We start from the raw sequence: 20,375 nt of genomic DNA on the forward strand, positions 1-20,375 counted from the left end.
TACCAAATGGGACTCCACTTTCTCTTAGGACTACATTTTCCAAGATCAACAAAAATTATCTTTTGCTTTAGAGTCTTTCTCTGAAACACTGAGAAAAATATAAAAAGAGTATTTGCATGTACACATAACACTGCAGGCTTTAGCTATGTGACTTTGTCACTAAAGGCAAAAACAATAGCAGCAGATTTCACTCAAAATTGAAACAAGATTCTCTCTGATGAATCCATTCCAACCTCTACTTGGAGGGTGTTTTTGATCAGGAAGAACATGCTTGAGAACTTAATAATTTCTTTATTTTTGCTTTACTTTTCACAACTGTTATTTTAACTTCTGGACATTTTCCTTTTAATAGGTTTCTCAACTGGTTGTTTATATCTGTATTGTTACACGGTTTCTTGAAATTTGAAAATAACAGACTTAGATTTGTACATCCATGGCAGTTGTTCCAGAAACAGAGAATTTCCCCAGATAGAGATGAGACCTCAGTGACTCTGTTTTCATAATTTCAGTAGCCGAAGACAGCTGCTTTAGGGGCTCACGTAACTTAAAAAGCTTTGAAAGATCAAAATGTAAAGGTGAGCTCCTAGAATTCCAAATTCAAGGTTCCAACTTAAAATGGAACAACACTCATCTAACTAGGTTTTTATTCCACTCATCTAACTAGGTTTGTATTCTAGATTACAACACTCATCTAACTAGGTTTTTATTACAACTGCCATATTACTATGAAAAATATAAATATCACATTAATAAAATTTTCCAAATGACAATAAAGAAATAGAGTGATACCAAAGTATAGTATGTCTTCTGCATGTGATAAGGAAAAGTGGTGTGCTCAACACTAATGATTAAAGAATCATCCTAAAGTGACAGAACCCAAGTCCCAGACTAAAGTGTTTTGGTCTATCTTTCAATTAATTCACACATTAGCTAGTTTTTAATGAACTAACCAGCTTGTACAGTGAAATATGTTCCACAAGTCTCTGATGTGCCTATTTGTACTATAACTATTTTCAGGAAATACTCTGTATTCTTGCCAACCTCTCACAGAAGCAACTGTTAAAACTCTCTTCTTCATAAGGAATAAGTATGTTTCAACATATCCACTTCTGAGGTGAGGTTTTCATAAAGCTATGGAGTTGATTTTATAGATACTAATCTATGCCCAGTAGAGAGTGGAGATTTCAAATTCAAGCACACTATGGGAAGATATTCTCTGGTTAAAGCAAAATGCTTCACAAAAATTTCTGAAAGTGGAACAGTAAGCAACTTTAGTCATAGATTCTGAGGCATATAATTGAGCACTTAACATGCAGGTGAGTCAGTGTTTTGTGCTAAATAAAAACAATATAACCATACATGGTCCAAATAAAGAAAGCTGAACTTATTTCATGAATAAAGGGAAGAAGACCAGAGATACAGAGAACCAGGGGAACTCACTCTAAACAATTAAAAAAAAAAAAGATGATGAACCTTGTTCTTGAAGGCATATTCTAAAATGGATTAAAGTGGGGCACCTAGACGGCTCAGCTGGTTAAGCATCTGACCCTTGGTTTCAGCTCGGGTCATGATGTCATAGTGATTTCAGTTCAGATCATGATCTCGCGGTTCATGAGTTCAAGCCCTGCATTGGGCTTTGCGCTGACAATGCAGAGCCTGCTCGGGATTCTCTCTTCCTCTTTCCCTCTCTCTCCCCACTGCTCTTTCTCTGCCCCTCCCCTGCTTATTCTCTCTCTCTTTCTCAAAATAAATAGAGAAACTTAAAAAAAATAAAATAAAATAAATAAAATGGATTGAAGTAATACAATCCTTGTAACAATCTGGTTCCTATTGTAGTTACTAATTTTGCATATAAATGTGAGGCTAAAGTCTGCACTTATTAGACATTGCCCTTGAATAACAGTTGATCTTAAGTTTCTGAGCCAGAGCAAGTCATAAATTTGTTGAAGATTAATCTCCAGCATGAACTCTTTCATACTAGAATTGCCCTGCTACACTAGTTCCAAATACTCAGAAAATCTCACACAATAAATTCTTTCTTTTCCATTTGCCTGAATGTTGAGTCACCCAGAGTATGAATAGCCATAATTTCCTAAGCACTGTGTTAAGTATTATACATTTATATACTACTTACATATTTCTTGCTTGTTTTAAATACATCCTTATGTTAAAACAGAGTCCTATTATTAAGAGTAAGAATCATTCTTAAAAGTTACTTCCTTTATAAGATGTTTTCTCCATGTAATAAAATAAACCTAATAGCTATGGTTAACAGCAAACTTCTCATTAATTGATAGTTGAAATCATTTCCTGAAATACTGTCTCCTTTTTATTTCTTTCTTAATGATATAAAGTAAGATGAACTTTGATAGCTGGCTCAGGCATTTGAGCCTCCTATATTGGGAGTAAACGTTTGCTTTACACTTCTCCTTAATAATCAACACTACAAATGATTTCATCATTTTTTAAACTGATGTACAATTGACATACAATATTATATTAGTTTCACGTGTACAACATAGTGATTAGATGCCTGTATACACTGCAAACTGGTCACCACAATAAATCTAATCACCATCAATCACCATGCGGAGTTAATAAAATGCTGACTGAATTCCCTGTGCGGTACATTACATCTCCATGACTTACTTATTTTATAACTGGAAGTTTATACTTCTTGATTCTGTTTACCTACTTCATATCCCCAAATCCACTCTCCTTTGGCAACCACCACTCTATTTTCTGTATCTATGAATCTCAGTTTTGTTCTGGTTTATGCGTTTGTTAGTTTTGTTTTTTAGATTCCAATTAGAATTGAAATCATGCGGATTTGTCTTTCTCTGTCTGACTTATTTCACTTAGCATAATACCCTCAAGGTCCATCAATGTCACAAATGGCAAGATTTCATTTTTCATGACTGAGTAATATACCTGTGTGTGTGTGTGTGTGTGTGTGTGAGAGAGAGAGAGAGAGAGAGAGAGAGAGAGAGAGAGAGAGGTCTTCTTTATTCATTCATTTATTGATGGATGGATACTTAAGTTGTTTTCCTATTTTGACTACTGTGGATAATGCTGCAATGAAGACAGGGATGCATATATCTTCTTGAATTGGTGATTTTGTTTTCTTTGCATAGATACCAAGAAGTGGAATTGTTGGATCATATGGTAGTTCTATTTTTAATTTATTGAAGAACCTCCATCCTGTTTTCTATGGTATCTTCACCAGTGCATGAAGACTCCCTTATCTCCACATCCTTCCAAGACTTGTTATCTCTTGTCTTTTTTATAAAAGCTGTCTTAACAGGTATGAGATGATATCTGATTGTAGTTTTATTTTGCATTTCCCTGATGATTAATGATGTTGAACATCTTTTCATGTGCCTGTTGCCTATCTGTATGTCTTCTTTGGAAAAATGTCTATTCAGAGCCTCTGTCCACTTTTTAATCAGATTATATTTTGTTATTAAGTTGTATGAGTTCTTTATATATTTTGGGTGCTAATAACCCCTTATCAGATATATGATTTGCAAATGTCTTCCCATTCAGCAAGTTGCCTTCCATTTTACTGATGGATTCTTTCACTATGCAGAAGCGTTTTAGTTTGATGTAGACACATTTATTTTTCCTTTTATTACCTTGCATTTGGAATCAGATCAAAAAAAAAAAAAAAACATTGCTAAGCCTAAAGTCAAAGAGCTTACTGCCAATGTTTTCTTCTAGGAATTTTATGGTTCCAGGTCTTACATTGGACTTTAATCCATTTTGAGTTAATTTTTGTGAATGGTGGAAGATAGTGGTCCACTTTCATTCTTCTGCATGTAGCTGTCCCGTTTTCCCAGCACCAATTATTGAAGAAACTATCCTCTCCTCATTGCATTGTTCTTGCTCCTTTTGCTATATATTAATTGATCACATATGTTTTAGTTTATTTCTAGGCACACTATTCTGTTCCACTGATCTAGGAGGCTGTTTTTAAGCCGGTACCATACGGTTTTGATTACTGTAATTGCGTAGTATAGTTTGAAATCAGGGAGCATGATACTTCTGGTTTTGTTTTTTCTTTCTCAAGATTGCTTTGTCTATTCAGAGTCTATTGCAACTCCATACAAATTTTAGCATTATTTGTTCTAGGTCTCTAAAAATTGCCATTAGAATTTTCATAGGGATTGCACTGAATCCGTATATTACTTTGGGTAGCATGGATATTTAATGATATTAATTCTTCAATCCATGAACATGGAATATGTTTTTACTTATCTGTGTTTTCCTCAATTTCTTTCATTAGTGTCTTACTAGTTTTCAGTATACAAGTCTTTCACTCCTCTGGTTAAACATATTCCAAGGTATTTTATACCATCTGATGCAATCATAAATGATTGTTTTCTTGATTTCTCTTTCTGATAATTTATTAGTGTATAGAAATACAATAGTTTTATATATTAATTTTGTATTCCACAAAATTTACTGAATTCATTTATTGGCACCAGAAGTTATTTTGATGGAGCCTTTAGTTTCCTACAAATAGCATCATGTCATCTATAAATAGTGGCCATTTTACTTCCTTTCCAAATGGTATGCCTTTTACTTCTTTTTCTGATCGAACTGCTGTAGCTAGAACTTCCAATAGTATTTTGAATAAAAGTGCCAAGTGTCTTGCTCCTGACCTTACAGGAAACACTTTCAGTTTTTCACCACTGAGTAAGATATTAGCTGTGATTTTGTGATATATGGTCTTTATTATGTCAAAGTACATTCCCTCTATACCCACTTTGTTGAGAGTTTTTATTATAAATAGATGTTGAATTTTCTCAAGTGCTTTTTCTGTATCTTTTTAATTGATCATATGATTTCTATGTTTTGTGGGGTTTTATGTTTCCAATTATTATTTTTTAATATAATTTATTGTCAAATTGATTAACATACAGTGTGCTTTTAGTTTTGGAGGTAGATTCCCATGATTCATCGCTTACATACAACACCCAGTGCTCATCTCAACAAGTGCCCTCCTCAACGCCAATCACCCATTTTCTCCTGATTTTTATATTTTGTTAATGTGGTATATCGCATTGATTAATTTGCACGTTTGAGCCATCCTTGCATCCCTGGAATAAAATGCACTTGATCATAGTGTATGATCCTTTTAATGGATTATTTTGGTTTATTAATATTTGCTAATACTTTACTGGGGATTTTTGCATCTACATTCATCAGGGATATTGGCCTGTAATTTTCCTTTTTTGTGCTGCCCTTGTCTGGTTTTAGTATTAGAGTAATGCTGACTTTGTAAAATGAGTTCAGAAGCATTTCATCCTCTTCAATTTTTTGGAATAGTTTGAGAAGGATAGGTATTACATCTTCTTTGAATATTAAGTAGAATTTACCAATGAAGCATTCTGGTCCTGGACTTTTGTATGTTGGGAGTTTGTAGTTACTAATTCAATCTCTTTATACGTAATTAGTATGTTCAGGTTTTCTATATTCTTATGATTCAGTCTTGAAAGATTGTATGTTTCTAGGAACATAACTAATTCTTCTAGGTCACCCTATTTGCTTACCTATAATTGTTCATATTAGTCTAATGATCCTTTGCATTGCTATGGTATCAGTTGTTACTTCTATTTCATTTCTAATTTTATTTATTTGAGCCTTCTCTTTTTCCTGGTGAGCCTAACTGAAGGTTTATCAATTTTACCTTTTCAAAGACCTAACTTTTAATTTCATTGATCTTTTCTATTATCTATTAAGTTCTATTCCATTTATTATTTCCTTTCTTCTACTAACTTTGGCTTCATTTGTTCTTTTTCTAGTTCCTTTGGATGTAAAGTTAGATTGTTTATTTGAGCTTTTTTTTTTTTTTTTTTTTTTTTTTTTGGTTTCTTGAGATAGGCCTGTATTGCTATGAACTTAACCTCTTTTAATCACTTTTACTGCATTCCATAGATTTTGGTATATCATATTTCTATTTTCCTTTGTATCTAGGTATTTTTTAATTTCTCTTTTAAATTCTTCAATGACTCAGTGGAGAAAATATCTTTTTTCCATTCCTTCACTTTCAGTCTGGTGTCCTTAGTTCTTAAGTGAGTCTCTTATAGGCAACATATAGGTGAGTAGTTTTTAAAATATTCAGCCACTTTATATCTTTTGATGGGAGTATTTAGACCATTTACATTTAAAGTAATTATTGATAGGTATGTACTTATTGCCATCTTGTTGACTGTTTTCTGGCTGATTTTGTAATTCCTCTCTGTTCCTTTCTTCTTGGCTTTCTTTTTATCCTTGTGGTTTGATACCTTTCCTTAGTGTTATATTTAGATTCCTTTCTCATTTTCTTTTGGGTATTCACTATAAGTGTTTGCCTGTGGTTACTGTGAGATTCACATATAACATCCTATGTATATAACAGTCTAATTTAAGTTGATAGCAAGTTAAATTTGAATACATTCTCAAACTACATTCTTACTCCCCCCCGCCCATGTTTTGCTTTTGATATCACATTTTCAATCTTTTTATTTTATGTACCTTTGAACTGATTATTATAGTTAATCTATCTTTTTCTTTTGACCTATTTCATACTAGCTTTATCAGTTATTAACCTGTTACCTTTACTATACATTTTCTTTTCCCAGTGACATTTTTACTTTTTATGTTTTATTGTCATTAATTACCGTCAGTACTTTTCTATTTAAAGAAGTCCTTTCAGGGGTACTTGGATGGCTCAGTCAGTTAAGTGTCTGACTTCAGCTCAGGTCATGTTCTCATGGTTTGTGAGTTCAAGCACCACGTCAGGCTCTGTGCTAACAGCTCAGAGCCTGGAGCCTGCTTTGGATTCTGTGTCTCTCTGTCTCTCTGCCCTCCTCCATTCATGCTCTGTTTCTCTCCCTCTCTCTCAAAAATAAATAAACATTAAAACAATTTAAAAAAGAAGTCCTTTTACAGTTTCTTGTAAGTCTGGTTTAATGGTTATGGATTCCTTTAAAGTTTTGCTTGTCTGGAAAACTCTCTCTCCTTCAATTCTGAATGATAACTTTGCTTGGTAGAATATTCTTGGTTGGAAGGTTTCCCACCACCCCCCCCCCTCCTTTCAGTATTTTGAATAGGTCATGCCACTCTCTTCTGTTCTGCTAAAGTTTCTTCTAAAAATTCTGCTGATGGCTTTATGGGATTTCCCTTGTATGTAACAAGCTTTTTTCCCTTGCTACTTTTAAGATTATCTCTTTGTATTTAACTTTTGATGTTTTAATTAGAAGGTGTCTTGGTGTGGACCTCTTTGGGTTCATCTTATTTGAAACTCTATGGGCTTCCTGGAGCTGGATGTCTGTTTCCATCCCCAGATTAGGGAAGTTTTCAGCCATGATTTCTTCAGATAACCTTTCTGTTCCTTTCACTCTCTTCTCTTTCTGGAACTCCTATATGCAGATACTATTCTAATTAATGTTGTCCTATAAGTCCCTCAAGATATTCCACCTTTTTAAATTCTTTTTTCGTTTTGCTACTCTGAGTTCCATTGCTTTGTCTTTCAATTCACTGATCCATTCTTCTGCTTTATCCAATCTACTGTTGAACCCCTTTAGTGTATTTTTCATCCATTATTGTATTCTTCAACCCTGTAACTTCTATTTGGTACTTTCTCATATTTTCTTTGTTTAAGTTCTCATTGTATTCATCCATTCTTCTCCCTGGTGAAGTGAGCAACGTTCTGGCCATTACTTTGAACTTTTTATCAGGTAGACTATGTATCTCTGTTTCATTAAGATCATTATCTGAGGTTTTGTCTTGTCTTTCATTTGAAATATATTCCCCTGTCTCATTTTGCCTCTTCTGTATTTGTTCCCGTGTATGAGGCAGAACAGCTACATCTCCCAGTCTCGAAGAACGGGCTTTGTGTAGAAGATGACCCATGAGGCCCAGGAGCAAAATCCCCTTGGCTACCAGAGCCAGACACTCCAAGGTATCCCCTGTGTGGGGTACATGCACCCCCCAGCGGTGGCAGAGCCACAGCCATGGCTGTGAGGTGCTTGCCCGGCTGTGGTATGGCTATGGCACAGGAGGGGTAGGGCATTTGCCTAGCTGTGGTAGATCTGTGGTTTGGGAGGGAAAGCCTCTTGTCTGGCTGACTGTGACATGGTTCTGGTGTGGGGAAGGGTGCTCTCCCAGCTGGCTGTGGCATAGCTGAGGCACGGTGAGGGGGTCTGCGCCTACCTGCACAAGCAGGTTAGACAGAGATTGCTAAAATGGCACCCACCAGTGTCAGCAGTAGCAAGGAGAAAGAGATTGAAAAAAATGGCACCTACCACTCCTTCTGTCCCTGGAGAGTCTCAACACATTCCTTCCTGTCTAGTGGTCACTTTACGATTAGTCATTGGGCCTGCTTCACATAAGGACTAGGTGCTTTTCAAGCTGCTGTTTTTGCACCGGGTCATAGGGTGCGTGAGTCTGCATGTGAGCCCCTTAAAGGCAGGTTCTCCGTTCCTTCCAGTTCTATTCTTCTCCTGGATACAATCCCTCATGGTTTTATGTTTGGGGGGCTCATCTTTCCCGTGCAGGACCCAAAGGTTGAGGTGTCTGATGTAGGGCCCAAACCCCTTGCTCCACAGGGGGAAGTGCTGTACTTCTGATATCTCTTCTGATTAGGGATCATCATGCCTAGAACTGGATTTTTTGGCAGCAGGTATGTCTCCACCTCTCCTACCCTATCTCCATGTGGGTCTTTAATCCTTTGTTGGAGAGGCCCTGTTCATCTAGTTATCAAGATATTTTCAGAGAAAGTATTGCACGCATAGCTGTCATTTGTTGTGTCCATGGCAGGAAGTGAGTTCAGGATATTCTTAGACTGCCATCTGGAACCACCCTCTCCTCTTCTCCTACTTTATCAGTCTTGAAATGACCTCTTCCCTAGGACATCATATTCAATGATTTTTCTTCTACCTTTTAGACCAAACCTTACTGGTCTTTGGGGGGATTTTTTGCCATCTCCTACTTTCTATCCTCAGGTGTATTTTCCTCTCCCTTCAATATTTCCCTAGACAGTCAAAGCTACCATCAAATTTCCTTCTCTAGATACAGGCTGAAGTTTAGACTCACTTTTCCTTTGTGTACTAACCACTTCCATTTGGATAATCCAATGGCTTCTCAAAATCAAGGATTTGCTAAATAAAATCATTATCTGTCTTTCTCACTCTAAAAATTATGTTGCTTTATCCATATTTCTTCCTTCATTTGATGATGTCACCATTCATCCTGTTGCCTAAAAATAAATCCTTGAAGATTTTCCTTCCTATGTTAGTGTTCCTCCTAAAATATATTTGAAAGGTCATTGCCTCTTATTCTTCTTGAACTGCACTTCCTTGACTGAAGACTTAGTCATCTCTTACAAGTTACTTATTTAATCTTATAGGTTTCCTTAACTTAAGTTCATCCTCCCCACCTCAACTTTCCCATCCTCAGTTAAGGATCTCAAAGCTGAAAGAATTCTTTTTTTTTTTATCTTTTTTTTTAAAAAATCAGAACTTGTTCTGCTTTCAATCATCAATTATTCTCAGTAGCTAAAAGATAAAATCTGGGGCACCTGGGTTGCTCGGTTGGTTAATCGCCAGGCTTCGGCTCAGGTCAAGAGTTCAAGCCCTGCATCAGTCCCTGTGCTGACAGCTCAGAGCCTGGAGCCTGCTTCAGATTCTGTGTGTGTCTCTCTGTCTCTGCCCCACCCCCCACTCACACTCTGTCTCTCCCTCTCTCTCTCTCTCAAAAATGAATAAATATTAAAAAAAAAAAAAAGATAAAATCTAAGTTCCCTAGCTTCATATAGAATATCCCCTATGATGTAACCTCATTAGGTAATTACCAACTCATCTCCCATTTGCAACATACCATGTAGCCATAATGGGAAAATAAAAATGATTTGATTTTCTGTAATTATAGCTATGATCATGATGTTTTTACAGCTTAAAATTCTATAACTCTTCGGTGCACTTTCAACACTTCTACTTTACTTCTAAATTTCAGTTCCTTTGTGACATCTCCCTTGACTCACCAAGGCATTTTGTTACACGTTGCTTGGACTTTACGGTATTCTCATCATATGACTATTATTACTCTCCTCACCCACTTACAATCATGTATATATACGCACATACCCCACATTAAGCCTTATATTTTTCATCACAGCATTTTCAACATCTAACAATGCCTCAATAAATAATTAGAACCAAATATGTGATGAGCAAATAAATAGATCAATACCATTAATTACAAGAAATTCTAAGGAATTCAATGTTTGTAACTTAAAACTTGCCACGAGTAAAGAAATAAGGACAAATATTTACTTTTCTAATGCTTGAAATACATATGACCTTATAAGATGATTCCAAAAAACAGAATTCATCTTCTGGTAATTGAAATGTACTGATCTTTAAGAATTTATGAAAGTTAAATAAAAAGCTTTAAAATAAGGTTATTATCACACATCAACTATCAGAGAAAATTAAATTTTAATTATATCTGATATTTCAACTACTGAAAAAATTCTTAAGAATTTATCTTCAGGGTAGTTGAAGGAGAATTCTCAAAGAAACTATTTAGACTATCCCAGAAATGACTCATTTCACTGAAATTTTCTCCAAAAATTGTCCCTGGTATAATATAGATTTCTATGGTAGCAGCACATTTCATGTCAAACCTGGGATCTTTTCTAAATCCCTACCACATAAAGTATAGAGCTAAGTATTAAAAATGCTGTAAAAATTTAACACTATCAATTTGTGGTTCAATAGCCTACACCCACTCTTGGAAAGCACAGAAGTTTAGAAATAAAACAGCTAAACCTTAAGAAAAAAGATCAAGCATAAAAAGTACCTAAGATCATCCAGTCTGAAGGAAAACAAATTAAAAATATAATACCATCATGGGTATTTTTTTAATCAGCAAAATGCTGATTCTACCATATCGAAAAATCAGTTCACATTTTTTTAAGAAAAACTTAAATAAATACTGTAAACACAACTAAAAGATATTCTGTCAACCTTAAACCCAACATATTCTAAAGCCTCTCACCTGGCTGGATGTTTTCTCTTATGATAGTGACATGGTTATCTCGATCTGGTCGTGTGTGTTCATGCCAAAAGCCTATCACATGGCCCAATTCATGAACAACAATTCCAAATTTATCACAGTTCTTGCCAATAGAGATTGCCTGAGGCCCATTTCCACGCCGACCCACATAAGAGCAGCATCTGCAATAAAGGAGAAAAGGGAGATGGTGGTGGAAATGATAAATGAGTTACAGTATGATGAAACTTTGGCAAGAATTATGATGGCATACAAAGCCCAATACATTCAGAGGCAGAACAGCCTTTCATCAATAAATACAGCCCATTTCTAATATCCTGGTAAACTTACATACAACACACATCCCCACATAATCACTGGAAGTGCTTTTTCACTAACTCATATGTTACAAGAGATGCCTTCAATCATCATTGGGAGAATTCAAAAGATATCAGAAAATCAAATACTTATGATGGTGATTAATGTGCTAAACCCACAATTATCAGCCCACATTTAATACTAATATAGTTTTTTATTCTCAAAATCCATCTACTGTGGTAAGTAACTACTTTGTCACTATGGTTACCTGGCAATAATCCATTATTTCAATTTTGAATATAAAAACAAAGTTTATTTTTCCTCATTAAGAAAAACAGAATTAAATTTCTTTATGAAAGAAAGACAGTTAATCAAAAACGGAGTTACTTTTCCTACTCATGGGAGAATTTATCTCAAGAAGAAAACTTTTAAAAGAAGGAGCCAATGAAGGAAAATTAGTTTCAAAAGATAAATTATCTAAAGTTAACTGGTGAAGAAAAATCAACAGCCGGCATAATTATGACATTTGCTAATATAAATATAATTATATCTAAAACTTTGATAGTTAAGGTTTACATTAAAATGCTTGTCTATAGAATCACACCCTGAGACATCAATTGAGGGTAAGTAATTGGTCTTGGATAGTTGGTGATCATGATACACAAGACGCCAAACAATTTTGTATTTCTTTTTATTTCTTTTTATTTCCTCTTTATTTTTTTAAAATATGAAATTTATTGTCAAATTGGTTTCCATTCAACACCCAGTGCTCATCCCAACAGGTGCCCTCCTCAATACCCATCACCCACTCGCCCCTCCCTCCCACCCATCAACCCTCAGTTTGTTCTCAGTTTTTAAGAGTCTCTTATGTTTTGGCTCCCTCCCTCTCTAACCTCTTTTTTTTTTCCTTCCTCTGCCCCATGGTCTTAAGTTTCTCAGGATCCACACAAGAGTGAAAACATATGGTATCTGTCTTTCTCTGTATGACGTATTTCACTTAGCATAACACTCTCCAGTTCCATCCACATTGCTACAAAAGGCCATATTTCATTCTTTCTCATTGCCACGTAGTATTCCATTGGGTATATAAACCACAACTTCTTTATCCATTCATCAGTTGATGGACATTTAGGCTCTTTCCATAATTTGGCTATTGTTGAAAGTGCTGCTATAAACAGTGGGGTACAAGTGCCCCTATGCATCAGTACTCCTGTATTCCTTGGGTCAATTCCTAGCAGTGCTATTGCTGTGTCATAGGGTAGATCTATTTTTAATTTTCTGAGGGACCCCCACACTGTTTTCCAGAGTGGCTGCACCAGTTTGCATTCCCACCAACAGTGCAAGAGGGTTCCCATTTCTCCACATCCTCGCCAGCATCTATAGTCTCCTGATTTGTTCATTTTAGCCACTCTGACTGGCCTGAGGTTATAGTATCTGAGGGTGGTTTTGATTTGTATTTCCCTGATGAATAGCGATGTTGAGCATCTTTTCACGTGCCTGTTGGCCATCCGGATGTCTTCTTTAAAGAAGTGTCTATTCATGTTTTCTGCCCATTTCTTCACTGGATTATTTGTTTTTCGGGTATGGAGTTTGGTGAGCTCTTTATAGATTTTGAATACTAGCCTTTTTTTCCGATATGTCATTTGCAAATACCTTTTCCCATTCCATTGGTTGCCTTTTACTTTTGTTGATTGTTTCCTTTGCGGTGCAGAAACTTTTTGTCTTCATGAGGTCCTAAAAGTACATTTTTGCTTTTAATTCCCTTGCCTTTGGGGTTTGTCAAGTAAGAAATTGCTGCAGCTGAGGTCAGAGAGGTTTTTTCCTGCTTTCTCCTCTAGGGTTTTGATGGTTTCCTGTCTCACATTCAGGTCCTTTATCCATTTTGAGTTTGTTTTTGTGAATGGTGTAAGAAAGTAGTCTACTTTCATCCTTCTGCATGTTGCTGTCCAGCTCTCCCAGCACCATTTGTTAAAGAGACTATTTTTCCATTGGATATTCTTCCCTGTTTTGTCAAAGATTAGATGGCCATACTTTTGTGAGTCCACTTCTGGAGTCTCTACTCTATTCCATTGGTCTATGTGTCTGTTTTTGTGCCAATACCATGCTGTCTTGATGACTGCAGCTTTGTAGTAGAGGCTAAAGTTTGGGATTGTGATGCCTCCCGCTTTGGTCTTCTTCTTCAAAATTACTTTGGCTATCTGGGGCCTTTTGTGGTTTCATACAAATTTTAGGATTGCTTATTCTAGCTTCAAGAAGCATGCTGGTGCAATTTTGATTCAGATTGCATTGAATGTGTAGATAGCTTTGGGAAGTATCGACATTTTAACAATATTTATTCTTCCAATCCATGAGCACAGAATGTTTTTCAATGTCTTTCTAACTTCTTCAATTTTGTTCATAAGCTTTCTATAGTTTTCAGCATACAGATCTTTTACATCTTTCGTTAGGTGTATTCCTAGGTTTTTTTATGCTTCATGGTGCAATTGTCAATGGGATCAGTTTCTTTATTTGTCTTTCTGTTGCTTCATTATTAGTGTATAAGAATGCAACTGATTTCTGTACAATGATTTTGTATCCTGCGACTTTACTGAATTCATGTATCAGTTCTAGCAGACTTGGTGGAGTCTATTGGGTTTTCCATGTATAATATCATGTCATCTGCAAACAGTGAAAGCATAACTTCATCTTTGCCAATTTTGATGCCTTGATTTCCTTTTGTTGTCTGATTGCTGATGCTAGCACTTCCAACATTATGTTAAACACCAGCCATGAGAGTGGACATCCCTGTCGTGTTCCTGATCTCGGGGGAAAGCTCTCAGTTTTTCCCCATCAAGGATGATATTAGCTGTGGGCTTTTCATTAATGGCTTTTATGATGTTTAAGTATGTTCCTTCTATCCCACCTTTCTCGAGGGTTTTTACTAAGAAAGCATGCTCAATTTTGTCAAATGCTTTTTCTGCATTGATTGACCAGGATCATTTGGTTCTTTTCTTTTATTAATGTGATGTATCACATTGATTGATTTGCGAATGTTGAACCAGCCCTGCAGCCCAGGAATGAATCCCACTTGATCAAGGTGAATAATTCTTTTGATATGCTGTTGAGTTCTATTTGCTAGTATCTTATTGAGAATTTTTGCATCCATATTCATCAGGGATATTGGCCTGTAGTTCTCTTTTTTTGCTGGGTCTCTGTCTGGTTTAGGAATCAAAGTAATGCTGGCTTCATAGAATGAGTCTGGAAGTTTTCCTTCCCTTTCTATTTTTTGGAATAGCTTGAGAAGGATAGGTATTATCTCTGCTTTAAACGTCTGGTAGAATTCTCCTGAGAAGCCATCTGGTCCTGGACTCTTATTTGTTGGGAGATTTTTGATAACTGATTCAATTTCTTTGCTGGTTATGTGTCTGTTCAAGTTTTCTATTTCTTCCTATTTGAGTTTTGGAAGTGTGTGGGTGCTTAGGAATTTGTCCATTTCTTCCAGGTTGTCCAATTTGTTGGCATATAATTTTTCATAGTATTCCCTGATAATTGCTTGTATCTCTGAGGGATTGGTTGTAATAATTCCATTTTCATTCATGATTTTATCTATTTGGGTCATCTCCCTTTTCTTTTTGAGAAGCCTGGCTAGAGGTTTATCAATTTTGTTTATTTTTTCAAAAACCCAACTCTTCGTTTCATTGATCTGCTCTACAGTTTTTTTAGATTCTATATTGTTTATTTCTGCTCTGATCTTTATTATTTCTCTTCTTCTGCTGGGTTTAGGCTGCCTTTGCTGTTCTGCTTCTATTTCCTTTAGGTGTGCTGTTAGATTTTGTATTTGGGATTTTTCTTGTTTCTTGAGATAGGCCTGGGTTGCAGTGTATTTTCCTCTCAGGACTGCCTTCGCTGCATCCCAAAGTGTTTGGATTGTTTTGTTTTCATTTTCATTTGTTTCCATATATTTTTAAATTTCTTCTCTAATTGCCAGGTTGACCCATCCATTCTTTAGTAGGGTGTTCTTTAACCTCCATGCTTTTGGAAGTTTTCCAGACTTTTTCCTGTGGTTGATTTCAAGTTTCATAGCATTGTGGTCTGAAAGTGTGCATGGTATGATCTCAATTCTTTTATACGTATGAAGGGCTGTTTTGTGACCCATTATGTGATCTATCTTGGAGAATGTTCCATGTGCACTCGAGAAGAAACTATATTCTGTTCCTTTGGGATGCAGAGTTCTAAACATATCTGTCAAGTCCATCTGATCCAATGTATCATTCAAGGCCCTTGTTTCTTTATTGATCCTGTGTCTAGATGATCTATCCATTGTTATAAGTGGGGTATTAAAGTCCCTTGCATTACCACATTCTTATCCATAAGGTTGCTTATATTTTTGATTAATTGTTTTATATATTTGGGGACTCCATATTCGGCACATAGACATTTATAATTGTTAGCTCTTCCTGATGGATAGACGCTGTAATTATTGTATAATGCCCTTCTGCCATCTCTTGTTACAACCTTTAATTTAAAGTCTAGTGTGTCTTATGTAAGTATGGCTACTCCAGCTTTCTTTTGACTTCCAGTAACATGACTGATAGTTCTCCATCCCCTCACTTTCAATCTGAAGGTGTCCTCAGGTCTAAAATGAGTCTCTTGTAGACAGCAAATAGATGGGTCTTGTTTTTTTATCCATTCTGATACCCTATGTCTTTTGGTTGGAGCATTTAGTCCATTTACATTCAGTGTTATTATAGAAAGATATGGGTTTAGAGTCATTGTGATGTCTGTAGGTTTCATGCTTGTAGTGATGTCCCTGGCACTTTGTGGTCCTTGCAACATTTCACTCACAGAGCCCCCTTTAGGATCTCTTGTAGGGCTGGTTTAGTGGTGATGAATTCCTTCAGTTTTTGTTTGTTTGGGAAAACCTTTATTTCTCCTTCTATTCTGAATGACAGACTTGCTGGATAAAGGATTCTCGGCTGCATATTTTTTCTGTTCATCACATTGAAGATTTCCTGCCATTCCTTTCTGGCCTACCAAGTTTCAGTAGATAGATCTGCCACTAGACTTATTGGTCTCCCTTTATACGTTAGAGCATGTTTATCCCTAGCTGCTTTCAGAATTTTCTCTTTATCCATGTATTTTGCCAGTTTCACTATGATATGTCGTGCAGAAGATCGATTCAAGTTACATCTGAAGGGAGTTCTCTGTGCCTCTCGGATTTCAATGCCTTTTTCCTTCCCCAGATGAGGGAAGTTCTCAGCTATGATTTGTTCAAGTACACCTTCAGCCCCTTTCTCTCTCTCTTCCTCTTCAGGAATTCCTTGATGTGGATATTGTTCCGTTTGATTGCATCACTTAGTTCACTAATTCTCACCTCACACTCCTGGATTTTTTTATCTCTCTTTTTCTCAGCTTCCTCTTTTTCCATAATTTTGTCTTCTAATTCACCTATTCTCTCCTCTGCCTCTTCAATCTGAGCTGTGGTCGCCTCCATGTTATTTTGCACCTCATTTATAGCATTTTTAGCTCTTCATGACTGTTTCTTAGTCCCCTGATCTTGTTGCAAGAGATTCTCTGCTGTCCTCTAAACTTTTTCAAGCCCTGCGATTACTTTTATGACTATTATTCTAAATTCTTGCTCTTGACCAAAAATGATTTAAGCAATTTTTTAAGTTTATCAAATTAAAATAGAAAATTTCCAAAAAATTAATTGCCCAAATGATTCAAAGGAATTTCACAAGTTTTCACTTTCCACAGTAAGCATATTCAATAGTCCTTTTGATTGTTCACAAATACAAATATTTGTCATTGCAATTATTTCTGTAGGCTTTAAAGCCCTAACCATCTTAACCAATGCCACAGATTTATTATTTATGAGTCTATTATAACAGTTAACAAAGCTTGATAAGTCAATAACAAAAAAAGAGATAACTGGTAGGAAAAAAACCCAGGAAATCTTGGTTTTGCTCCCATATTTAATAGCATTTTTCAACCTAAACACAGATATTTATTAAATACCCAAACAGTAAAGTATTAGATGCAGAAAAACACAAAATTTGCAAATTTTGGAGAGATTTAAACTGAATCATTCACTACCATAGAGCAGAACTAGTTAAAAAATATCTGATGACTATATAGCAACTAAATTACACATGCTAAGTCATTCTTGCTGGTTGTATTCAAATAAGAAAATACCTCGTAAATCAAAATCTGGGAGATAGTCAAGCCATGTGGTCAACTTATTTATCTAAAATGCTTTCTTTTACCATAATTTCACCCATAGCAATTTCCAATATACAAGATGGGATTCCATAACAGAAATTGAAAATACATTTCCCACTGACTTACAATGCTCCTGTGAAAGAAGAAAAATATGGTGATTTGATTCACAGTGTTTTAGGTCGAGAATAATTCTGGATGCTCAGATGAATAAATAACTAAATGTATGCACATACAACTAGGTGTGGAATGACAGTGTAATATGTGCAGTTTATAAACAAGTGGTTTAAGGATGTCTAGGTATTAGCTTCTAATGTAGCTCAGGTGATGCCATTTTTCTTGTATATGGCTTTTGATTTTTTTATTTCTAATTCGTGTGCTGCTTTTAAAACTTGACCACCAAAAGTTCTATTTATTGTCTCAAGAAAAAGTTTCACCATCTATAGAGAAGCGACACCTCTCTCTGAACCACAGACAGTAATCAAGTAATCTCAAACCTGCTACTCCTTACCTTTGCCTCAGACTGGGGAACCAAAGCACCATTGGAAGTTGCCTATAAGATAATCTATCGTGACATCCAAGAAGATGTCCTCTCCATAGCAGTCTTTACTCAACATTGAAATAATTTAAAAATGTAAAGTCATATTATGTCTCTTCTCAATATTCTCCAATGGTTCTATGGCAAATTGTGTCAATGTTCAAAAACATTCATTACCCCTCAATGGAAGATAATTATACTTCCTTATACCATTGATGTTGAATTTGGTTATGTGACTTGCTCTGGATAATGTCATGTGAGCACAAACTGTGTAAATTCTGAGAGAATCTTCAATTTTTTTTATGTTTATTTATTTTTAAAAGTGAGAGAGACAAGAGTGTCAGCAAGGGAGGGGCAGAGAGAGAGGAGACACAGAATCCGAAGCAGGCTCCAAGTTCTGAGCTGTCAGCACAGAGCCCGGTGCAGGCTTGAACTCATGGAACGTGAGATCATGACCAGAGCCAAAGTCAGATGCTTAACCAGCTGAGCCACCCAGGTGCCCCCAGAGAGAATCTTTAATAGTCAACATGGTTGTCAATACTGTCTCTGTTTGATCTGCCACAATTGCAATGTTCTAAAAAGAGGTTTCGCCATCATACTGAACATTAAAGTGATAACTCTGGAGTGAGACACAGCCAACCAGTGATGGACATGCGATATAAATAAGGAATCAATATCTGTATCCAATATCCTTATAAATAAGGAATCAATACGTTACTCTAAGCTACTGAGGTTTAAGGGTCATGTATTACAATGACATAAATTGTTTCAGCTGATTAATAAAGCTCAGAGGGAAATCTAAAGTACAGTACTTACAAATAACTGTAAAGATCCTACATTGTCTTCACACGTAAATGTCTTACCATACAGATCCCATCTCTTCTTACTGCCCCTGTAACTCACTCTACCTGAGCCATGTGGTCTCCTTGCTGTGCCTTGAGCATACAGACAAGCTCTTGCCTTAAAGCCTTTTTACTTGTTATTTCCTCTGTCAGGAACTCTATTCTCCCAAGCAGCATACGACTTATTTCACCTGCTTTTTCAAGCTTTTGTGCAAATGTCTTTCCATACCATTTACATGGCTTTTCTTTCTGTCCCTAGAATTTACAGTCTATTAATACATTTTATATTTCATTTATTTTCATGGTTTTTTCTGACGCCTTACCCTAGAACATAAGCTATTTGTGGGGAGACAACTTACACGTTTTACACACTGATATCTCTAGCGCCTAAAATATAGTCAGGCTATAGATAGTACAGCTCCATAGATACTGAGAACACACTGGTAATTGCAAGAGCTTGGGGTGGGAAGTAGTGGGTGGGTCAAATGATTGAAAAGGGTTAAAAGGTACAAACTTCCAGTTACAAGATAAATAAGTCCTGCAAGTGTAATGTATAGCATGGTCACTGAAGTTAGTAATACTCTATCACATACTACAAAGTTGCTAAGAGAACAAATCTAAAAGTTCTCATCGGGAAAATAAAAATGTTGCAACTATGTGAGGTGATGTCTGTTACCTAAATTTATTGTGGGAATCATTTCAAAAAATTTTTAATATTTATTTATTTTTTAGAGAGAGAGAGAGTGCAAGCAGGGGCAAGGCAGAGAGAAAGGGAGACGTAGAATCTGAAGCAGGCTCCAAGGCTCTGAGCTGTCAGCACAGAGCCTGATGTGGGGCTTGAACTCACGAACCATGAGATCATGACCTGAGCTGAAGTTGGATGCTTAACCAACTGAGCCACCCAGGCGACCCGTGTGGGAATCATTTCACAACATATGCATGTATCAACACTTCATGGTAGACACATTAAACTAATACAATGTTCTATGTTATTTACATTATAATAAAACTGGGGAAAGATCATTTTCAAAATAAATAAATTAATAAATTAATAAATACTGTTACAAGAACAGGTCTTGTTAAGTGCAGAAGGGAGCTAAGACTCTGGTGGTTATCACGGAGTACCCAAAGCAGGGGTGAAGATGTTTATGGCCAGGGGTTAAACATAATCTTCCCCCAATACTTCCGTCAACCTGGCTCTCCACTTTTTCCATTCATGTGATTCTATACATTATGTAGTAATCCAATGAGTTATTGTTTTCTGCTTACGTTAACCAGTCCCTATTGTTTGCAAGCAGGATTCCTGGCTGGCACACCTCTTCTGTCAAACTGTAACTTCCTTGCAGAAAAAAACACCTCATGTTCAATTTTATAGTCCGCCATTTGGTACAATAAGTGGCACAAAATGAAAATGCTATAGGTAAGGATATAAGTGACTA

General features: G+C 36.1%; 1 protein-coding gene across 1 annotated transcript in view; it reads right to left on the reverse strand.

Moving 5' to 3' along the window:
• TLL1 (tolloid like 1) overlaps positions 1-20,375 on the reverse strand; it is a 137,943-nt gene that overhangs the window by 93,071 nt on the left and 24,497 nt on the right. The window contains exon 6 of the mRNA XM_042936680.1: positions 11,047-11,225. Within this exon, the coding sequence (XP_042792614.1) occupies positions 11,047-11,225 (179 nt within the window). The remainder of the gene's footprint in view (positions 1-11,046; positions 11,226-20,375) is intronic.

Source organism: Panthera leo, chromosome B1 (genome assembly GCF_018350215.1).
Source record: "Panthera leo isolate Ple1 chromosome B1, P.leo_Ple1_pat1.1, whole genome shotgun sequence".
Lineage (NCBI taxonomy): Eukaryota > Metazoa > Chordata > Mammalia > Carnivora > Felidae > Panthera > Panthera leo.